At 37.9% G+C, this 20,398-nt stretch overlaps 1 protein-coding gene across 5 annotated transcripts in view; it reads right to left on the bottom strand.

Annotated features, from left to right (window-relative positions):
* Positions 1 to 20,398, bottom strand: part of GRM5 (glutamate metabotropic receptor 5) — a 517,742-nt gene that overhangs the window by 69,484 nt on the left and 427,860 nt on the right. For all 5 annotated transcript variants that reach the window (XM_068555171.1, XM_068555174.1, XM_068555176.1 and 2 more), the window contains exons 5-6: positions 13,552 to 13,720; positions 8,683 to 8,809 (exon numbers count right to left, since the gene is read on the bottom strand). In XM_068555171.1, the coding sequence (XP_068411272.1) occupies positions 8,683 to 8,809; positions 13,552 to 13,720 (296 nt within the window). The remainder of the gene's footprint in view (positions 1 to 8,682; positions 8,810 to 13,551; positions 13,721 to 20,398) is intronic.

Raw genomic sequence — 20,398 nt, 5'->3', positions numbered from 1 at the left:
TGGAAGATAATAAAGATGAATTGTTCCGGACATGTCTCACATTCAGCCAAAAATTTCAGCTGTATTTTTTAATATTACATTTGTCATAAATTTCACCTTCCTTAGATAGTATTGGTGAGTCTATGTAACGAATGTAAGGAAAATCTAGAAAGTGCTTAGGGACCTTTGTGGGGGGGATTCTATTGTTAAGCAAAGTAGTCACTTCCTTTTACAGCTGGTCACCATTATGATGCTTGGTCTTTAGAAAAGGATGGTTTCCATAAATAGGCTTTGATAGGAAAAGTGAATGTGAAATAGTGATTCACTTGACTCGAAACAGCTTGGTTATGTTGGGAAAAATATTTTTGAGTACACATTCCTTAGATATATTCGTTAGGGTTTTTCTTTCTCCTTGAAAATTCTTCTCCCTTTTACCTGGTTAACTTCTCATTTTCACATGCATTATTTCCATTTCCTCCCAGAAGGTACCACTGAACTTCCAAGACCTGGTTAATTTTCTCTCCTCAGTGTAATTAGTTTTTACTCTCAGGCTAGCACTTTATTTTCTTGCACCTTCGTTCCTTCCCTTTCTTGGTCTGTTCATTCATTCATTCTTTCCCTTATCCCTCCTCTCTCTCATTATTTATTGGACAAACATTAAATCAGTTTCTACTATATGCCTGGCATACTTAATGTATTGAAATCGCTCTTTATTTGTGTGTGTGTGTCTGCCAGGCTCTGGAATACTCGGGTGTAGGAATTGTGGCTCCATGATCACTATGTGTCCGGTGCCCAGTGCTTTGTTTGAACCAAGTTGGAGCTATTTGCTAATGAGTACTTCTATCTTGCATGCCACCAATGCACAATTCAGTTATCGTATGTATCATATGTTATACTTTTAATGCAATTATGTAAGTCAGCCTTCTCCTACTGTGGACATTTGATGGCATGGAAATGGAAGGTCAGACACCTTCCATTTGTATCTTTATCAATAGAACCTAGCACAGTGTTGAAAACAGTGTAGAAACTTGATTAAAAAACATCTTCTGCTGAATGAATGAGTGATAGGATAACCAGCTTGTAGAGCATGTGTTCCTATTCAGATTATTATGTAACCTAGATAAGCCAAGAAATTAGAGGTCGCCATTATGAAAACCTGTTCCTTTAAAAATATTAACGGGAACTATTCATTAAAATTGTAATAATAAAAAACACATATTTCTCATCTAAATTCGTAACAAATTTCCCCTAAAGAATCAGAAACACATAATAAATGGAAAGGGTTTTTTTACCCTTCCCTCATCCAAATTGAATTGTAGTAATCAAATGGGCAGCACATTTTACACACATTTGAAATGAAAAATATCATAGCAACCTGGAGATAATTAACATGTGACCAGCTTGAAAGCTGAACTTCTTCTCTTTCTGTAATTTCCTGGAAATATGGGGCTCCAAGACGTGATTGTGAAGAAAGGCATGTGGTGTAGCAGAAAATGGTGGAATCACAGTGCCTGGGTTTGATTTTCCACTAGTTTTGTGACCTTGAGCAACTTATAGAATCTTCCTGGGTCTTAATTAATTCAGCTGTAAAATAATAAAGTCTACCTCATAGGATTCAAAAGGATAATGCATAAGATAGTTAAAAATACTGGTGATGACACAGCACAGGGAGATCAGCTCGGTGCTTTGTGACCACCTAGAGGGGTGGGATGGGGAGGGTGGGAGGGAGGGAGACGCAAGAGGGAAGAGATATGGGGACATATGTATATGTATAGCTGATTCACTTTGTTATACAGCAGAAACTAACACACCATTGTAAAGCAATTATACTCCAACAAAGATGTTAAAAAAATATTGGTGATGAAAAGCGCTTCTCCCCACGTTTTTATTTACTTATTTATTAAAAGGTAAAAAAAAGTCCCAAGGAAAGCGGGACAAACTGAGGAACACAAATGAAGGAAGTATTTATAGGAAGAGGGTAACTCAAATGCTGGAGTTGTAAAACTTGTCAGTGGTTCTGCCTCCTTGGAGCTCATCCTCCACTCCCTCGCAGCTTCCCACCAACTCCCTTTTGTTTGACTCTGTTCTCTTTTTGCCCTTGAAGTGAAGATACAAAGGTTCCAACCTCCCAAGCAATTAGGTAACTTAGGGAACGAAAGGAACTTCCTAGAGAATGTTCCTATTGACATTCAAAGGTTGATAGGCACTGCCCTCCTTCCATTTTACAGCTTTGCACTTAAAATAAATAAGATACATTTCTTTGCGCGTGAGAAGCAGGAAATCATTCTAACTTTCTGTCATAAAGCTTCCCACTGAGTTACTTTTTGAAAGCCGTGTTGTTTTTTCTTTTTCCTTTTACTTGGGTTTGTTGGAAGGTTGCCAGAGTTGGCAAACCCACCTGAAAGGGTTTCCATGGCTTTAGCTTTGGACTGGGCAGCTAAAGATCTGCTACTTATAACCCATCCCAAATTCTTTGAGAGAAAACAAAGATTCTTTCTAGGACAGTTTTTGCACGTATCTGGTGGGGAACGGTGTGCAGTGAAAAAGTTGTCTTGGCAGAATCTTGTAGGGAATTATCTGAGTGCCTAGCCAAATCGTTGCCTTCCACTATTTTTTCCTCCTTCCTCTTTCAAACCAGACCACATTGCAGTTGTTCTTCTCCCAGCGAAACAATGCCCTCCTCCTGTTGATTTAAATTTCTGATCTCTTCATTGCCCTTTATTCCCACTACATCATCACAGTCCAAACCACCAACAGATTCACATTGTGACTTGCAAAATTTCCTTCCTGTGGTTTTCTCTCTTCCTTCTTTTAAAGTCCCCAATTTAGTCTTTATTTAAAAATTTTATATTCTAGTATTCAGTATTTAAATAGCTCAGATCATATGAAGTATTTTAAATTATAAAAATTTTAAATATGCGGGGAAGTGCAGAACAAACGTAAAAATCCAGATTTAACAAATGTTGATATTTTGTCATATTCGTTTCAAATTGCATATACACACAGCTTGCAGATATAATTGAAACCTCTCTTGTAAATCCTACCTGACTCCCTCCCATCTCTCTCCAGATGAAACCATCATTCTGAAATCAGTATCCTTTCTACTCATGTTTTTAAACAATATTTACACTTTGCATTTTGACTGTGTGCATAATATTTATAAAGCAGTCCATCATGATTGCATTTCCTCTCTTATTCAGTTGTTGGATATTCCTGGAGATAATAATTGCCCTGTTTAAAACTGTTCTCTAGAATGTAAACATTATAAGGGCAGAGAATTTTATGTCAGAGAAATATTTTCAGCACTTAGAACATTGCCGGGAACAGAGGAAGTGCTAGTTATATGTTTGTTGAGTGAATGACTAGATAGATAGCTGAATGAATAAATAATGGCTTTTAATTTCCCTTAGAATAAACTTTAAAATAGTTACCATGGCTTACGAAGCCCTGCAAGAGTTGGCCTTTGCTTGGCTTGCCTGTCTCAGTCCCTCCCCCCATGCCCCCGTGCTCCCAGTTCCTCCTCAGTTTCTGTATTCTGTGTCCAAGACACTCCTCTCTTTCATTTGAATCTGGCCGACTTCCATCTTTACTTTAATTCTTGCATGTATACAGTTCCTTGAAGAGGCAACTTTAAACCTCATCTAAGTAGCTTCCACTGATACAGGCTCCTACACCATCCTGGTCCTCTCTGTTAACGCTCAGCATCTTATTATTACTTGTCAATATTTAGGATGATAATCACTTTAAGGGCGGGGGTCCTGTTTATCCTATTCACTGCTAACATGGATACCTGAAGATTGTTAGAGAAAGAATAACTACTTGCTGTACTTAATGAAAATAATTTGAATTAGGAATATTGTTAGGTACCACCCTCATCCTCCATTTAAAAATCTTCTTTCTTTCTTTTCTTCCTGGTTTTCATGCCTGGTTTTCTTTCTTTCTCTTCTTAATTCCCGGTTCCTGGTTCCTGCCAATTTATGATGACTATTAAAAATATGGCTAGCTTAAGATTTATTTTCATGGATATATTGATGAAAATACATGCTCTTAATATAATTCAATATTATACGCACATACGTGTGTGTGTACGTGTGTGCGCAAAAAAGTAACCCGCAATCTCACCACTCATAAACATTTTTTCTTAAGGTAATGTTCACTTCAGACATCTTTCTATGAATATATAAAAGTAAATGGCTAAATAGAATATAGACGTTAATGTCAGTTGATTGCCACTCCTAGTTGTTTCTCTAAACAATTATTCAATTCTAAGATTTCTAACTGTGCTAACAATCTTATAGAGCTGTGTTGGGATTAAATGAATTAACATTTGTGAGATGCTTCAAAGAGTTCCTGGCACACAGGAAACATGTATGTGTTAGTTGCCATTATCACAATGGGGGCACTGACCCAAAGTGACCTGAGCTGTCACGTTACAGGCTGAAGTGGGGTAACTGTAAGCCGGGTGGGTAGAAGAAAGACTTAACAGTATCCTCTGAAGCCAGCCCCACGCATCTCTGTGGCAGGCTTTGGAATAGCTGAAGCCATCAGAGCAGTCTTCTGGCTTAGCTAGCAGTGCCAAGTGCCAAGTTACTTTGAATCAGAGTCAGTGAGATGGGCTGCAAACAGCTATAGGCTCTTTGGAAAAGTGCTGGAGATCTTAATGAAAGGTTAAATCTCACATAATATCAATGTGGAGACCTTTTCAGGTTTGGTATTTATTCTCCCTTCTCCCCTCCCACTTTCTTTCCCCTCCCACATATACACACACCCTCATATGTATGCATGTAGCCAGAGGAAAATCATTTCATTCTTCTGTTTGAAAAACTTCACTGGCCTCACACTTGTCTCTAGGATAAAGTCCAAACTCCTTAGTTCAAGGCTGTCTTCAGAGGATGGCCCTAATACTTACTTCCATCTTCATTTGTAACACTCCCCATCATTTACTGCAGATTGACACTCATTTACTGACTGCCTACTCTGTGTCAGGCATTGTGTTAGATGCTAGGAATGCAAAGGTGATTGAGATATGGTTATGTCCTTGAGAAACTAATGATTCAGTAGGGGATGCAGATAAGGATATAGACCATTAAAATCCAGTTTGAAAATGATGTAAAGAGGGAAGCGGAATTTGCTTAAGAAATACAGAATAGAGGATTAACTAGTCTAAGTACCACAAAGAAGGCATCATAGAGAAGGTGACATCTGGGCTGAGTAAGGAAGGTGAGCAGGAGTAATCAAAGTGGAGTAAGTGCATTCCAGGCAAGGAAGGTAACACCCGTACGGACGTGGAAAAGTCGAATAGCATTGTGTGTAGATGAGAGTTATAAGCAGCCCTTGATACTAGAATGTAAAATGAGAATTATGAAGTGGTGGCGATTGAAATTAGAAAGATCATAGGAGGGTGAGGGAGAGAGGGAATTTTGTATGCCATGTTGAAAAACTTGGACATATCCCATAGAGATATGAAAACACTGGTCAGTGTTGAGCAATGAAATGAAAGGGACAAATCTGTATTTTGGATACATTATCTAGTAGCAAGATGAAAAACAAACTTGGAGGCATGTGGCATAAATTTGGGAGTAGGGAAATAAACTGGGAAATTACTGCAATAGTCAAACGTGAGATGATAACTTAGTCAAGGGAAGAGTTGTACCAATAAATGGAGAGGAAGGAGGGAGAAGAATATTTAGCAATGCAAATAGGCAGACTTGCTAAGTGACTGGATACGGGTTGCCAAGAAGAGAGAAGAGTTCAGATGACTCACTTCTTTTTGTTTGGAGAAATTAGGAGGATGATGGTGCCATTCATAGCCTCAGTGCTGCACACTTTGCCCAATAGGATCTTCTTCACTTTTTTAAAGATGAGCTTAAAGATTATGCCTCAAGACTAAACCTTCTCTAATTTCTCCAGGGTTAGGTGTGCCCTTCTCCATTTTTCCATAATACTTTGCTCATTTCTCACCTACAGCACTTGGTCTACCGCGTGGTTACTTATTTATATGCTTTTCTCCCACTAGATTATAAGTTTCTTGGAAACTTAGACTAAATTTTACATTTCCAGTTTCTATGACATTTCTGGCACAAACTAAGGCCTCAATTTGTTAAGTTAATTCATACTTGAAAATCTCAAAGGCATCTCAAGCTGATCTTGTCTAAAACCAAACTATTGATCCTTATCAAAGAATACAAATTTTCCTCAAGGCAGAAAATTTGGTAGCCTTACTTAATATCTGTTGCAACCAATTCATCTGTATGTCCTGTTGGTTCTACTCCAAAGTATATCTGAAATCTTCCAATGCACTGTTTAGCCCAAGACACCAAGAGCTCTTGGTGCCTGCAGTGGCAACCTGCAGTAACCATCCTGCCTATCTCCGTGGTTCCACTTTCCATCCCTATCCAAATTATTCTCCCTCACAGCAACCAGAGTAATGTTTTAAAATTATACATCCAGTCATGTTTTCTTCTTCTACTGCAGTCCCTGCAAAGGTTTCTCATTGTACTTGGTATTAAACACTCAAATCCTGAACCTGTTCTACAAGGCTATACAGTATATGATCTAGCCCCTGCTACCTTTCTGATCTCTTCTGACATCGTTTTTCCATTGGCTTACCCATAAACAGACTTTCACATATGCTTTTGCCTCAGCAAGAAATGCCCTTCTCATCATGTTTTGATAGCTATTTCTGTATTATCATTTAGGTCTCAGCTAATCTTCACTTCTTCAGAGATCTTTTATGACCACAAATTTAAATTATGTCTCCCCTAATATTTTCTTTTTTTTTTTTTACTCTTGTTCTTTTACTTCATACTACTTAACACAATTTGTCCATGCCTGTCTGTATGTGTCTGAGAGTGTGTGTGTGTGTGTGTGTGTGAGAGAGAGAGAGAGAGAGAGAGAGAGAGAAAGAAATGTCTCTCTCCCAACAAGATGGTAAGTGATATAAGAACCATGTCTATTTTTAACCCCAGTTTCTCCAGCACCTATTATTATAGTGCAAATAGTAATAATAAAATACTTTTCTGTTGAATGAATGAAAAAGCAGACCATGTTCATTGTGATAGTTTTACAAAACATAGGACAAAAAATTACATCTGCATATTCACGTTCAAGGTGCTTAGCCACGTGGATAGTTGAATCTATGAAATAGTTTTTCAGTTTAATGATAATCCATATTGAAATTAGAAATTAGAAAAAAGTAAACAAATAGTATAAAGGAAAGGATCACCAAGACTGCTTTTCATGTCCCTCACAAGAGAACCAATCATATTTTTTTCTTTCTTACATTTTTACTGTATGTGTGTGTGCGTGCGTGTGTGCGTGTGTGTGCTTTAGTTTACCTGTAAACTAAATTTATTAAAGACTCTGTGTTCAGCACTGACTTGGCTCTGGGGATAGCAGGATGTATGAGTATCAGAAAGCTTATCATCTAACGGTGAAAATAGGACACAAGGTACTTGGGTGTTTTATTAAATCAGAATTTTTAAATTTTTTGTTTTAAGAAAAGGAATGTCTTCTGCATAAATACCAGTCACTGAAAACAAGTCTTAATGTGAGCTGGCCTCAAAAGGCCCAGAATCACAGGAGTTTTAGAACCAGGTTTTTGGAATAAGCTAATACAACTACCATGGATAATCCCTTGTGCTATGAGGGGTCGAGTCTAACACTGATGACGTTATAATTCTCTAGCCTCTAGGAGTTTGTGCTTAATCCACCTTAACTGTAAAACCACTAGGTGACCTGACATACCACGTGGTGGGCCCTCTGCCTGGAACGTCTTTTTCTCTTAATTCCCTGGAAAACTTAGTTTCACAGGTCCCCTCCTCATACTCCGTGTCCGCAAACCTGTGTCCTTTATTGTAATCACATTTTCACTGTTTACCTCCCTCATTAACTTCTTGACGATAGAGGGCATAGCTTCATTTTTACGTCTTTATATCAGTGGTAGGCAAATAGGCATCTAATATGCATTTGCTAAATGTTTATTGAAGGAATTGGAAGGAAAGATGGAAGGTATCCTGTTTTCATAATGTAAAGATTAGAAATAGCTATGAAATATCATATTGAGAACACAATGACAATAATTCCTTTACATTTTTGGAGGAAAAAACTCCTAAACCAAAACATCACAGAAACAAACAAAAAAGTAACCCCCCTCCCCAAACTCCCCCCAAACCAAGCAGAGATGAGCCTTACCCTGTGTTGACATTATTTGAAAACTCATTAGTTGGAAGTTTGTGGTTTAGATTAAGGAAAAGCAATAAGAGAAACAAAGAGTTTTAGACCAAATTCTACCTAATTCTGTGCTACCTTTTTGTTCTTGGCTATGTCATGGCATATTTTAGTCTCTTCCGGCTAATACTTCTCTCTCTACACCTCAAATCACAGTTAACTGGGGCCCTGCTTAGGAACTTCTGGGAATATCCTGAAGATGGACTGAAAATGCCCAGTAGAAAAACCTAAGGATTCTGATCTAGTCTGGGGGTGAGGGCAGGAATATAGGCCGATTTTTCCGCGCGATCTAAAGATTTTCATGATTAGCCCAGGTGTTGGGAAGGCGTCTGTTCCTAAGGGAATTCTTTGTTGCATAAACAATTCCACCAAGATGAGAAATGCTTGGAGATGTAACCCCCCTCCTCCCATGTCTGTGTCCTTTTTGAGTTGATTTTGGGGGATGTACCTGTGCTGACATTGTGATACATGTACCTGTAAGGTCATCAGTGGGCCAGGACCCCAGCTGGCATGCCTTGCAGGTGTACTCATCAAAGACATACTCGTTCTCTTTACAAGGTGTGCAGGTCCAACAGCAGCTGACTTCTCCCTTCCGGATCACCTAAGGCAAATATTTAAAATTTTGATTATTTTTTCACATAGATAAAAATCCAGCAATCCTTTATTCAGATGTACTGCTTTACAAAGCAGAAGGGGGCTTTCACATAAGTTATTTCAAATGTTTTCGGAGAGGCAGTGTAAGTATTAACATTGTCATTTTATAATTAAAGAAACAGGCTGAGTTTAAGCAACCAGTCCAACATCATAAAATTTGTTGGTGACAGGGTCAAGAATGAAATTAAGTGCAAATCTTTGGTAATTAGCTTTAGATACCTGTATTAAGCGTCCGTGTTTGTGCTCACATGTAAATATATATACATTTCTGTATGTGTGTATGTAACTGAATTTTTCTCAGAGTTTGTGCCTTTCTTTGCTTCAAATTAAGAACTTTTGCTCTCTGGATTTACCTTGGCTTCCCTCCACTAGTTGAATAATTGTTAGCCAAAAAACCCACATTGTATACCTGCTAAAGTTCAAAAATCTATCCATATTGATAAAAAATAATTAGGAATTTATTTTGAATTAAGAAGCAGAAGATGAAGTTTTTTCTGGAGACCACCTCTTGGACTGTTTCTACTAAAAATCTGGTTCAATAATTCAGCCCATTCCTTCCTATACTAGTAGTTCTGATTTGCTTGGGATGAAGATGGTTAAGGTCACTGAGACTATTATATACCTCTTCATGTGTTTAATTTTTTTAAGGCAATGGAAAGTAATTGAAATAATTTAACAGTTGAAAGAGTCCTAGATATTATCCTTTAGACATGGATGTCTTTTATTTTTTTTCCACCACTGGTGCATGAGTAGCCTCTGTGGAATAGAGATAGCATTCATTAAACATTCCTATAAATAATTAAAACTCTGATTAATAACCAGACGCAGGAGTAGTTACACTTCTTATCCTTGTCTTAGATGCTGACTCTATTAATGACCTTTGATAATAATGCCTAGATATCTATAGCCAAATACAGTTGTAGGCTGGCACCCCTTTCTTCTGTTGTGCACTGTCCCTTGTGCTGACTCTTGACATCGCAACAATACAAGTAGGAAATGATGACAGAAGGGCCTGAAACATCCTTTCCCTAAAATAACTAGATCAATTAGGTAAAATTGCTAATTAGACCTGCTTAATCTATTGAAAGCATTCTTCATAATAATGTTGACTGTTTGCTGGTGATTTAGTGCATGCCATGTCGTGTCATCTCATTGAAACATTGGAACAGCTCTGTATAAGGTGGTTGGTTTTATTTTATTCATTTTTTTAGGGATGAAAACTAAGGCACGTAGTGAGTTCACACAACACGTGGGTAAATGAGGGATCAAATAATGCCTGTTGGACTTCGTGGCCATGCTTATAAATATTGAGCCTTATTGGTCTGTATAAAGATAGAGTTCGTGATATTTTGAAAGATGTGGAGGAAAGAATACTGGCTTGAGAATCAAGAGGCACCAAGGTTCTAGTCTTACTTATAGCCACTAAATAACGTGCAGCCTTGAGCAGTCTCGCAGCTGATCCTGTTTCATACAACCGAGACTAATGCTTTTAAAATAACACCTGCCTTTATAGAGTTTCCTGAGGATTAGATAGAATATCACAATGATTTGGAAACTGTAGAACACTTTAAAAATATTAACTGTTTTATTAGTAATATACATATAAGTACCCATATAGAGACATGAATTTCATTTTCAGGGTGACTTCAACCACACTTGATAAAACTATCACTGGACAGTTACTAGATTTTGTAATGCAAGGAGGCACATTTCAAATGCTGAAGGATTCTTTCTTAGTAGCCTGGCAAACAAAAGTAGTTGCGTTTTTCCTCTTAGAAATGTGCTAACTTTCTGTGATTCAATTTGCATTGCTTTGTAAATTTCAGTTTTTTTACCAGAATAAGTTCATGCCCTTTTCCAAGATTAATTCCAATATTACAATCTTTTTTTGAATAAATAGTGACAACTTACTGTCTTCTTCTGATCATTCAGAACTGATTTGTTTTACTTTTTTTCATTTGTTATTTATGTTCTGTTTCACACTCATTTTTATCAGACTTTTTAAAAAATAAATTTATTTATTTATTTATTTATTTTTGGCTGTGTTGGGTCTTCGTTTCTGTGTGAGGGCTTCCTCTAGTTGCGGCGAGCGGGGGCCACTGCTTATCGCGGTGTGCGGGCCTCTCACTGTCGCGGCCTCTCTTGTTGCGGAGCACAGGCTCCAGATGCGCAGGCTCAGTAGTTGTGGCTCACAGGCCCAGTTGCTCCACGGCATGTGGGGTCTTCCCAGACCGGGGCTCGAACCCATGTCCCCTGCATTGGCAGGCAGATTCTCAACCACTGCGCCACCAGGGAAGCCCCTCACGCTCATTTTGAATACAGGAGGTGGTGACAATTCTCTTTCAGATTAATTTCCATTTTTTTCCACTGGTGGCACAGTGGTTAAGAATCCGCCTGCCAATGCAGGGGACACGGGTTCGAGCCCTGGTCCGGGAAGATCCCACATGCCGTGGAGCAGGTAAGCCCGTGCGCCACAACTACTGAGCCTGTACTCTAGAGCCCACGAGCCACAACTACTGAAGCCCACACGCCTAGAACCCGTGCTCTGCAACAAGAGAAGCCACCGCGATATGAAGCCTGCGCACCGCAACAAAGAGTAGCCCATGTTCGCTGCAGCCAGAGAAAGCCTGTGCGCAGCAACGAAGACCCAACGCAGCCAAAAATAAATAAATAAATAAATAAATAAATAAATAAATTTTTTTAAAAGTGTAAAAAAGCACCCTGGAAGTAGTGATGCTTTCTTTATGAATAACAGTATGTTATATATTTGAACCTTTGCTAGACTAAGTGTCTGTTCGTGGGCACTGAGTTAACAAATCTGAACAATTCTGTGATGTGTTGATATCATTAGTGAAGTTGTTCAGTGACCTAATTAAACCATATCAAGAAAATGTAGTCAATTGTATATTTAATGGAGTGAAAATGAGATCTGGTTAGGAGAACAGAATTTGGGATTAAAAAAAGACTCTATAACCATTTTAACAAATTAACTAGTATTGAAAATATGATAATAGGGAGTCAGATTCTTCCACTGGGTAAGTTATTCCCAGGAGAAGGGGGTAGCAAAGTATATATAAAGAAATCTCTTGAAACAGATATTCAATATTTTGAAGTTACAGGCTCAAACTATATTGCTGTGAAGGGTCAAAACAGAGACAACTTCCATGTAGTAATTTACACAGACGAATCTTTCTCTGGGAAGAACTGGAAATTATGAACAATTGATATTCTAAGTGAGTCTAAAAAGAATTTCACATGAAGTGTTTAACTGCAAGATGACTGGCCAAGATGTAGACCGTCACTGAATATTAAGAGTCGGCAACATTTTTCTGCAGAGGACCAGATAGTAAATATTTTAGGCTTTGTGGTTGATAGCCAGGGCTGATTGAGGCTACCTCTGTAATGTTTCTTTCAAATACCTCCCCTACCCCCTTTCCATTCTCACTGTTTCTTCCATAATTCAGGGACCTTGTCACCACTATCACAGTGTCCTTCTAACTTGTCTCTTCTTTCTTTATTTATGTTTTGTAACTCTACCCATGCATCTTCACCTATTATATGTCAGCATCTTGGTCAAAATTATTCTCAGACTCCTGGTTAAAAAAAAATTAAGTTCAGCCTGTTTAGTATGGCATCCAAAACTCTCCGCAAATGTGGCTTCAATCTATCATTGCAACTTTCTCTTTTACAATAACCATTTAGAGCAAAGCCCCCTAGATTATTCACTGTTATTCCAGAACAATCTGACTACTTCTGTACCTTTCCTGTTATTATTCCCTCTACATAAACGATCATTTCCCTACATGTCTCTGAAGTCATATCCATTTTTCCTGGTTCAGTGTCTGACATTTTATTCGGAAGAAATCTGTCCCTTTTTTAAAAAAAATTTTATTGCACCTTTACTGCACCATGTACACAACACTGTACTATTTGACATATATTAACTCATTTCTTAAAATATATATTTATTTATTTGGTTGTGCTGGGTCTTAGTTGTGGCAGGCAGGCTCCTTAGTTGTGGCATGCAGGTTCCTTAGATGTGGCATGCAAACTCTTAGTTGTGGCATGCATGTGGGATCTAGTTCCCTGACTAGGGATCAAACTCGGGGCCCCTGCATTGAGAGTGTGGAGTCTTATTAACCACTGCACCACCAGGGAAGTCCCTGTCCCTTTCTTTTGTATGAACTTATTTAGCTCCCTTTTTTTTCTTTCTTAATGAAGTCATCACATTTCACATGACATTACTTATCTGTGCCCATGATATTTTTTCTCATCCATGCTATAAATCTTCTAAGAGTAAATGTGTCTGACTTATTTTTGTGCCATTAATGTAAACTATTACATTAGTGGGAGTTTGGTAAATATTTAAGTTAATTAGAAATTGATGTGGTTTCCAGCTGTGAACTATTTATTCCCAGGAAGCATGTCTTTAAAGGCTTACATGAGTAGAAAGGGTGTGGGCTTGACTCATCAACTGGTGCAGCCAGTCCAACTACTAAGGCTATTGTGGGTTTTACTAGATATCATAAGGAATTAATGAGAAAAGATTTAAAAAAAAATTTCTTCTAAAAATTAGAAGCTTACAGTGGAAAAGGCAAAACAAATATCTAAACTTGTTAAAAACAGTCAATGCTAGTGAATACTTTTGAATTTACAACAAAAATTAAAGAAACACAGACTCCACTTTACCTTTATCTGGCCTTTCTCACATGGTTCACTGCACACAGATCTGATGATGTGGCTTTTCTTGGACCATACTTCATCATCATCCATTTTTAATTCTCCATTGTCCCAGCTTCCAACATTGATATAATCAAAATAATCTTTTCCCATTTCCTTGAAATTCATTATTTCATACCTTAGGAACAAGAATATAATAATTATTCAGCTAAAAATGTAAATATTCAGCTATGAAGAAGCAATAGATTTCTGTCCTCCAAAATGTACCTATTGTCATATTGGTGACACTGGAATTTTCCATGACAGTACACTTTAGAATAACAAAAAGCCTGTCTGTTTCACTTTCTCTTCAGAGACCTTTTTTTTTTTTTTTTTAAACTTTCAAGCTTATACCTGAAATAGAAAATAATCCCATGTGAGAAGGTGACTTGACCTCAGCATGATGAGAGACAGTTTTGGAATAACTTCAAGAAGTTTAAACAAGTACTACTTTTAGGCTTCTTAAAAAGATAGCAAGGTTTTCATCTCCACTCAAATAAAATGGTAAATTTTCCTTTGCTAATAACCAAGGGAGAATTTTGGTAAATCTTTAATCTTGTCTTCAGCTTTAGGGAATGAGGAGGTAATCTGGATACGACCTGATTTTGCTTTTCTCATTTTACCCTTTATCAATGGCTAAACTCACTGTATAAAGATACTTTCAGGAATGATGTTTAAAATAATTCTGAAAATCGATAGCTTCTAAAGCACCTCATGCAATGTAAAAATGCTGGAAGATACTAGAACCTCGTGAATTCTCAGCGTTTATATGGGGATAGAGATGTAAAGAGGGAAAGTTAATGTGATTATTTATAGGATTTTACACACACACACACACACACACACACAATTTCCAGAGAAGAATTTCTGAAATAATTTTCCAATCTGAGGTCACTGGATGAGCAATACCACCACTGTCAGTTCCTGTAGACATATCTCTAGGTATGTCTTAGGTATACAGTGTCTTCACATAGTACCCTGTGCTTTTATTTTCCAGGACTTGTAGGATTGGTAGACGGGCTCTTCTAAATGCTTCTTCCTTCAACCTCCATGCTCAGCATGTTGAGCTATCTGAAAATTGATATGTATGGAAAACTTTCTAGCTTTTGGGTTCAAGTGACCAGATTACCAATGCTCAGTACAGAAATGCTAAGAACAAAGCTGACATCAATCTGTTTGGACCTACATTGAAAATGATACTATTCTGTTTTCACTCCCAATCACATTTTTTACTGTAGTGTTTTTTTCAGAATGTTAACTTATTCTTAAGTTTGGTTAGCTGTTCAGTGTTATCCTACAGTGTTTTATTTGCAGTCAGTAGCAATTTTGAGTAACTGTCTAAATTCCACTTCTAAAAGTACCAATCTGTAGGATACAGAGCTGAGTCTTAACACATTTCCACTCTGTCACAGTTATGCAGTGGCTACTAAGCATGCAGTGAGTTGAGATATTAGAACACAGAGCACTGAGGTAAAAAGAACTCATACATTATGGCATTGGCTACTTCAAATTGGCTACATGGGCCTCTAAGGCTTCAAAAGGTGACTGACTGCCTGTGAGCAAATGACCTTTGAACGTTCTAGGCTGGGAGAAAGGAAGAAATGTTAGTGTCAGGAAGATTTTTTTTCTTTGCTGCTACTGATTTGAAGAGATATGAAGAGAGTTTCATTGCTCACCCCCAAATGAGCCATCAACCCATTTCTACCAGTTGTTAACTTTGACGAGGTCTAGTCCAAACTGTCAATTGTACAGATAATGGACCTGAAGCTTGGTGAGGTAATGAGTGATACCAGATTGGAGAGAATGCAAGTCTATACTCACTCTTAATACTTCAAGTCTGCTGTTGGTTCTTTTCCGTTAGACTACTCCAAATAAACTCAATAGAGCTAAAAGATCAACTTCCATTGCTTAACTGTTGTAGAAATCTGTTTTATATTGGAGAAATGGTAAAAAGTCAAGGGATCCAATTTTTGAAAAATAAACATGATAACTCTATAGAATGGAAAATGTCATATTTGACAGGGAAGTGATTTTGAGAAAAGTTAAACCTTAATTTTGGTTCAAACCAATCAACCTACTTTAAATTTATTACAGATACTGAATCCTCCCTTTGGAATTAGCCCTTAGATTTATGGTAATTATTTCTTACTTACCAGACAACCACAGAGATATTATCACTAGTGGTTATAGCTGTGAAAACGCAACATGATTGTAAAAATCTTTGGTAGCAGTACATGAAAAAAAGAAATAGCTCAGAATAATTCTCTGTAAAAGAAGACCCCTCCTCCCTTCTCTTGTCAATTAATATGAATTCTTTTAGTTTTCAGAGATAGGCTATAGATTTTATTCTCCATCAAAAGTGAGAATGAGTGTTTGAAAAATACTCTTACTTAAATTTTAGATAAGAATTAAAGTACATAATGGCTTTCTGCCATTGTAACCCATTGTTTAATTCTCGCTCATTCTCACTCTTGCTCTCTCGCCCTCTCTCACTGGGCCCCTTGGTTTCTCCATCTCTGCTCCTGAACCTTTTCTCTCATCACTGAGTGTGGGTTTGTGTAATGTCTTCTTTCATACCTCTTTCTTCTTTCCCCTTTCTCTCTGCCTCCCCACGTCTGTCTCTTCCTTAACTGGCCACAGTTTAGAGTTGAAATATACTGAAAATTTGTTCGAATGAATTTCCTAAAGTGTTCAAAAAAAAAAAAACCAAAAAACCAGATAAAATGTATTGCAACCAAAGAGAAAAAAGTTCAGTTAAAAGCACAAAATAATGATTAGTGATGTTGAGCATTCTTTCATGTGTTTGTTGGCTATCTATATATCTTCTTTGGAGAAATGTCTATTTAGGTGACCACCTAGAGGGGTGGGATAGGAGGGTGGGAGGGAGACTCAAGAGGGAGGAGATATGGGGATATATGTATATGTATAGCTGATTCACTTTGTTATAAAGCAGAAACTAACACACCATTGTAAAGCAATTATACTCCAGTAAAGATGTTTAAAAAAAAAAAAAAAAGCACAGAATAGAAACTAGAGGAAGGCAGGGTTCAGTTGAACAGAAATAAAGAACTTTCTAAGTGGTTATAACTCTGAAAATTAGAGCAGGCTTCCTCATAAGATGTGAGGTTCTCTTTACCCAAGGGGCTGAAGCAAGGTTGTTGTCAGGGGAACTGAAACATCATTTGGAGGAAGGGACTATGGAGAGTACTAGATTTATATGACCCTTAAGGTCCTCTCAGTCTACAGTTCTGAGGCTAAGGTGCTTTTTTAAGTCCTTCTGTGGACAGAGTCACATATTAAGAATCTGTGTGCAAACCAGGTCAGCATCTGCGAATTTCTAGTGTTCCAGCCTTATTTTCTACTTGTCATATCTGTTTTTGTCCATCTTTTCCTCTTTTCCTGCCTTATTTTGTATTAACCAATTTTTTTTTAAAGTATTCTTCTCTTGGCTTTTTAGTTATTTCTCTTGTATTAAAATTTTAACTGCCCAAGGGATTTAATAGGCATTCTTAACTTATTCTACTTAATGTTGTGTCACTTAATGTAAAATATAAGAAACTTGCCCCTGTATAATTTTATACCCCATTCCTTTGTGCCACATTGTCAAATGTTTTACATCCTCGTACTTATAAACCCCACAATATAATGTTAACATTTTTGCCTTAAATAGTCAGTTGTACTTAGGCTGATGTTGACTCTCCATGTTTCCTCTGCCCATTTATGGTCAGTCCTAGGCAACAGCTAGGCTTGTTAAACCTTAGTCGTCAGTGGACTCTCTGTATATCTATCGGGGGTCAGAAAACTTTTGCTATAAATGGACAGACAGTAAATATTTTAGGCCTCTGTTGAAACTACTCAACACTGTTAGTGTAGCATGAAATAGCTACAGATAGTCTCTAAATAAATGAGAGAGACTGTGTTCCAGTAAAACCTTATTTACCAAAACAGATAGCAGACCTGATTTGGCCTGTAGACCATAGCTTGCCAACCTGTGGTCTGTCCCCTTGATGGCAAACAGTAAAGGTCCATATCTCTTATCTATAATTCCTGAAATCCTCAGAGCTCTGAAAACCATAAGTTTTTTCATAACTCACTTGGCAGCAAAACATGACCCATTCTCAACTTATCTAGTGACAGAACTTGACCCACACTGTCATGAGACTATTTATACTCTATTTATCACACTTCCTATGAATATTCATATGTTTTACTGTAGAAATATTAATGAGTTGTTTAAGAAGTGTGCTCCACGGTATGCAGGAGGCATTATATGACTTTTGTAAAATCAGAAATTCAGAATTGCAGCTCTATTTACAATAGCCAGGACACGGAAGCCACCTAAGTGTCCATCGACAGATGAATGGATAAAGAAGATGTGGCACATACATACAATGGAATATTACTCAGCCATAAAAAGAAATGAAATTGAGTTATTTGTAGTGAGGTGGATGGACCTAGAGTCTGTCATACAGAGTGAAGAAAGTCAGAAAGAGAAAAACAAATACCGTATGCCAACACTATATGTATGGAATCTAAAAAAAAAAAAATGGTTCTGAAGAACCTAGGGGCAGGACAGGAATAAAGATGCAGATGTAGAGAATGGACTTGAGGACACGGGGAGTGGGAAGGGTAAGCTGGGACGAAGTGAGAGAGTGGCATGGACATATATACACTACCAAATGTAAAATAGCTAGTGGGAAGCAGCCACATAGCACAGGGCGATCAGCTTGGTGCTTTGTGACTATCTAGAGGGGTGGGATAGGGAGGGTGGGAGGGAGATGCAAGAGGGAGGGGATATCAATATATATGTATGCATATAGCTGATTCACTTTGTTATAAAAGCAGAAACTAACACACCATTGTAAAGCAATTATACTCCAATAAAGATGTTAAAAAACAAAAAGCTCATTACAGTAAAAAAAAAAAAAAAAAAAAAAAAATTCAGAATTCTGTAACACAATTGACCCAAGGGTTTCATTAAAGATGTGTGTACTGATAGTAGTCTGATTATGTGAGGCTTAAAAACAATGATTAAATTAGACTCTAACTATCCATAGGTATGTGTGCCAGAATGAGTTGTCACCTCTCCCAGCTTCCTCTGTTTAGGATCTTCCTCTTGTGACTCTGGCATTTTAGGGGAACTCCTAATCACCCTAGTCTCCTCTAGTTCATTGCCCAGGTTGGAATGTCTTTGATCCAGCTGAGCTGCAACTTCTACTCCAGAGAAATAACAACATAGTGCCTACAGATACATTTCTAGGAGAATAGTGGTGTTTTGATTCTGATACTGTAATTGGCAGGCTGTTGTACAGGGTCAGGAATTGAAGCCCACAAGATTGAGTTAGAATCTTGACTCTTTCATGTATTAGACTGTCTTTGGGCAAGTTATTTAATCTTTGTAATCCTCAGTTGTGAGCCCTCGGCTAGAAAAGAACATGATAATATTACTTACCTCATAGGATTAAAATATAGAGGATTTAGCTAAGTACTTGGCTCAGAACACACATGGTAAATATTAGTTATAATTATTTTGTAACTATAACTGGATTAATTGGAAAAACAGAAAAGTTGCAAAGCACCTTTTCCTGAGTTTGGCTTATGCCCTCAGAGGCAGATTCTGATCATTTATTAGTGGGTTAATGTAATACCCAACCTTAGTTATACATGAAAAGTCTCTAAACAACTATGAAATTGTTTGCAGAACTTTATGGATATTGTCCTTGAGGGAATATCTATAAATTTCATTTAACTTCAAGAGATTCATGTTCCCCCAATGGTTAAGAACCAATGTCCTAAATGTACCCCATTCCAGCATATTTGGAGGATTGTGAATGAGGTAGTGATGTTCTGATCTATTAAGGTTTCCCACTGGAATAGAGCTGAGCCATCTGAGCCATTTCTTCACTGTCTGGTTTGTGGAACTGGCTTGGGTATATGACATGAAAACTGTTTGAACCGATGGAACTTCAGTCAACAAAGTCTATGAACAAATCCCAAGGTGATGTCAGTGATCTGGGGGTGCACACAGGGATAATAAATCCATGTGAAGATATCAGAGCCTAGGCTTTGACCTGAGCCTAAAGACTGAGCTCATTCATTGACCTGCCCTAAGAAGCCTTACAACAAATATGAAGTTCCCTATGGCCCTGGGAAAATGCTTGTATTCCTGCCCCCACTCCCATGAATGTACTGAATAGCCAAAAAGTAGAAAACAATATTTGAAAAATCTTATCGTGACAAACAGCTTGCTTGGAGCAATACTCTTCCACTCTCTAGAACAGAGAAAATATCCAGCTTTCCTCTTGGCTGCATGACTTGGAACTGCTGTCACTTAAAAAGTTTGGCTCGTGAGACAGTAACAGCTGCATCAGGGACAAACTCCAGTTCACATCAGGAATATGGAAACAAGCTAGACCAAGGTGGCTGGTACAATGTGTGGGCACATGGCATGTGAGTCATGGAGGGACTCATGGGACCTTCTCTTGGCAGGATCAGCTGCAAAAAGAGTGTAAACACACCCTCTCCAAGCACACCTGTCAAGCAAAAGCTGTTGCTGGAAAAATACCAGGGATTTTACAGCAGGCGACCAAAGGACCCTGATTGTCCTAATGCAGGGCAGATTAAAGACCCAGCCCTGCTACAAGTCAGAATAGCATTTCAATGACATTATCCCTCATGGATTAAAAGTCTCATGTGAAGAGTCACTTAAGAATTTAGAGTCTGGACTTTGGTGTTGAACACATCACAGCTGTTGCCAAAGATGCAGTGACTTCCTCAGTCAAGATCCTTCCTCTCCAAAGCATCTGTCTCCTTGGCC

This window comes from Eschrichtius robustus, chromosome 11 (assembly GCF_028021215.1).
Source record: "Eschrichtius robustus isolate mEscRob2 chromosome 11, mEscRob2.pri, whole genome shotgun sequence".
Taxonomy (NCBI): Eukaryota; Metazoa; Chordata; class Mammalia; order Artiodactyla; family Eschrichtiidae; genus Eschrichtius; species Eschrichtius robustus.
The sequence above is the reverse complement of the archived record's forward strand: the minus strand, read 5'-3'. Positions and strand labels throughout refer to the sequence as shown.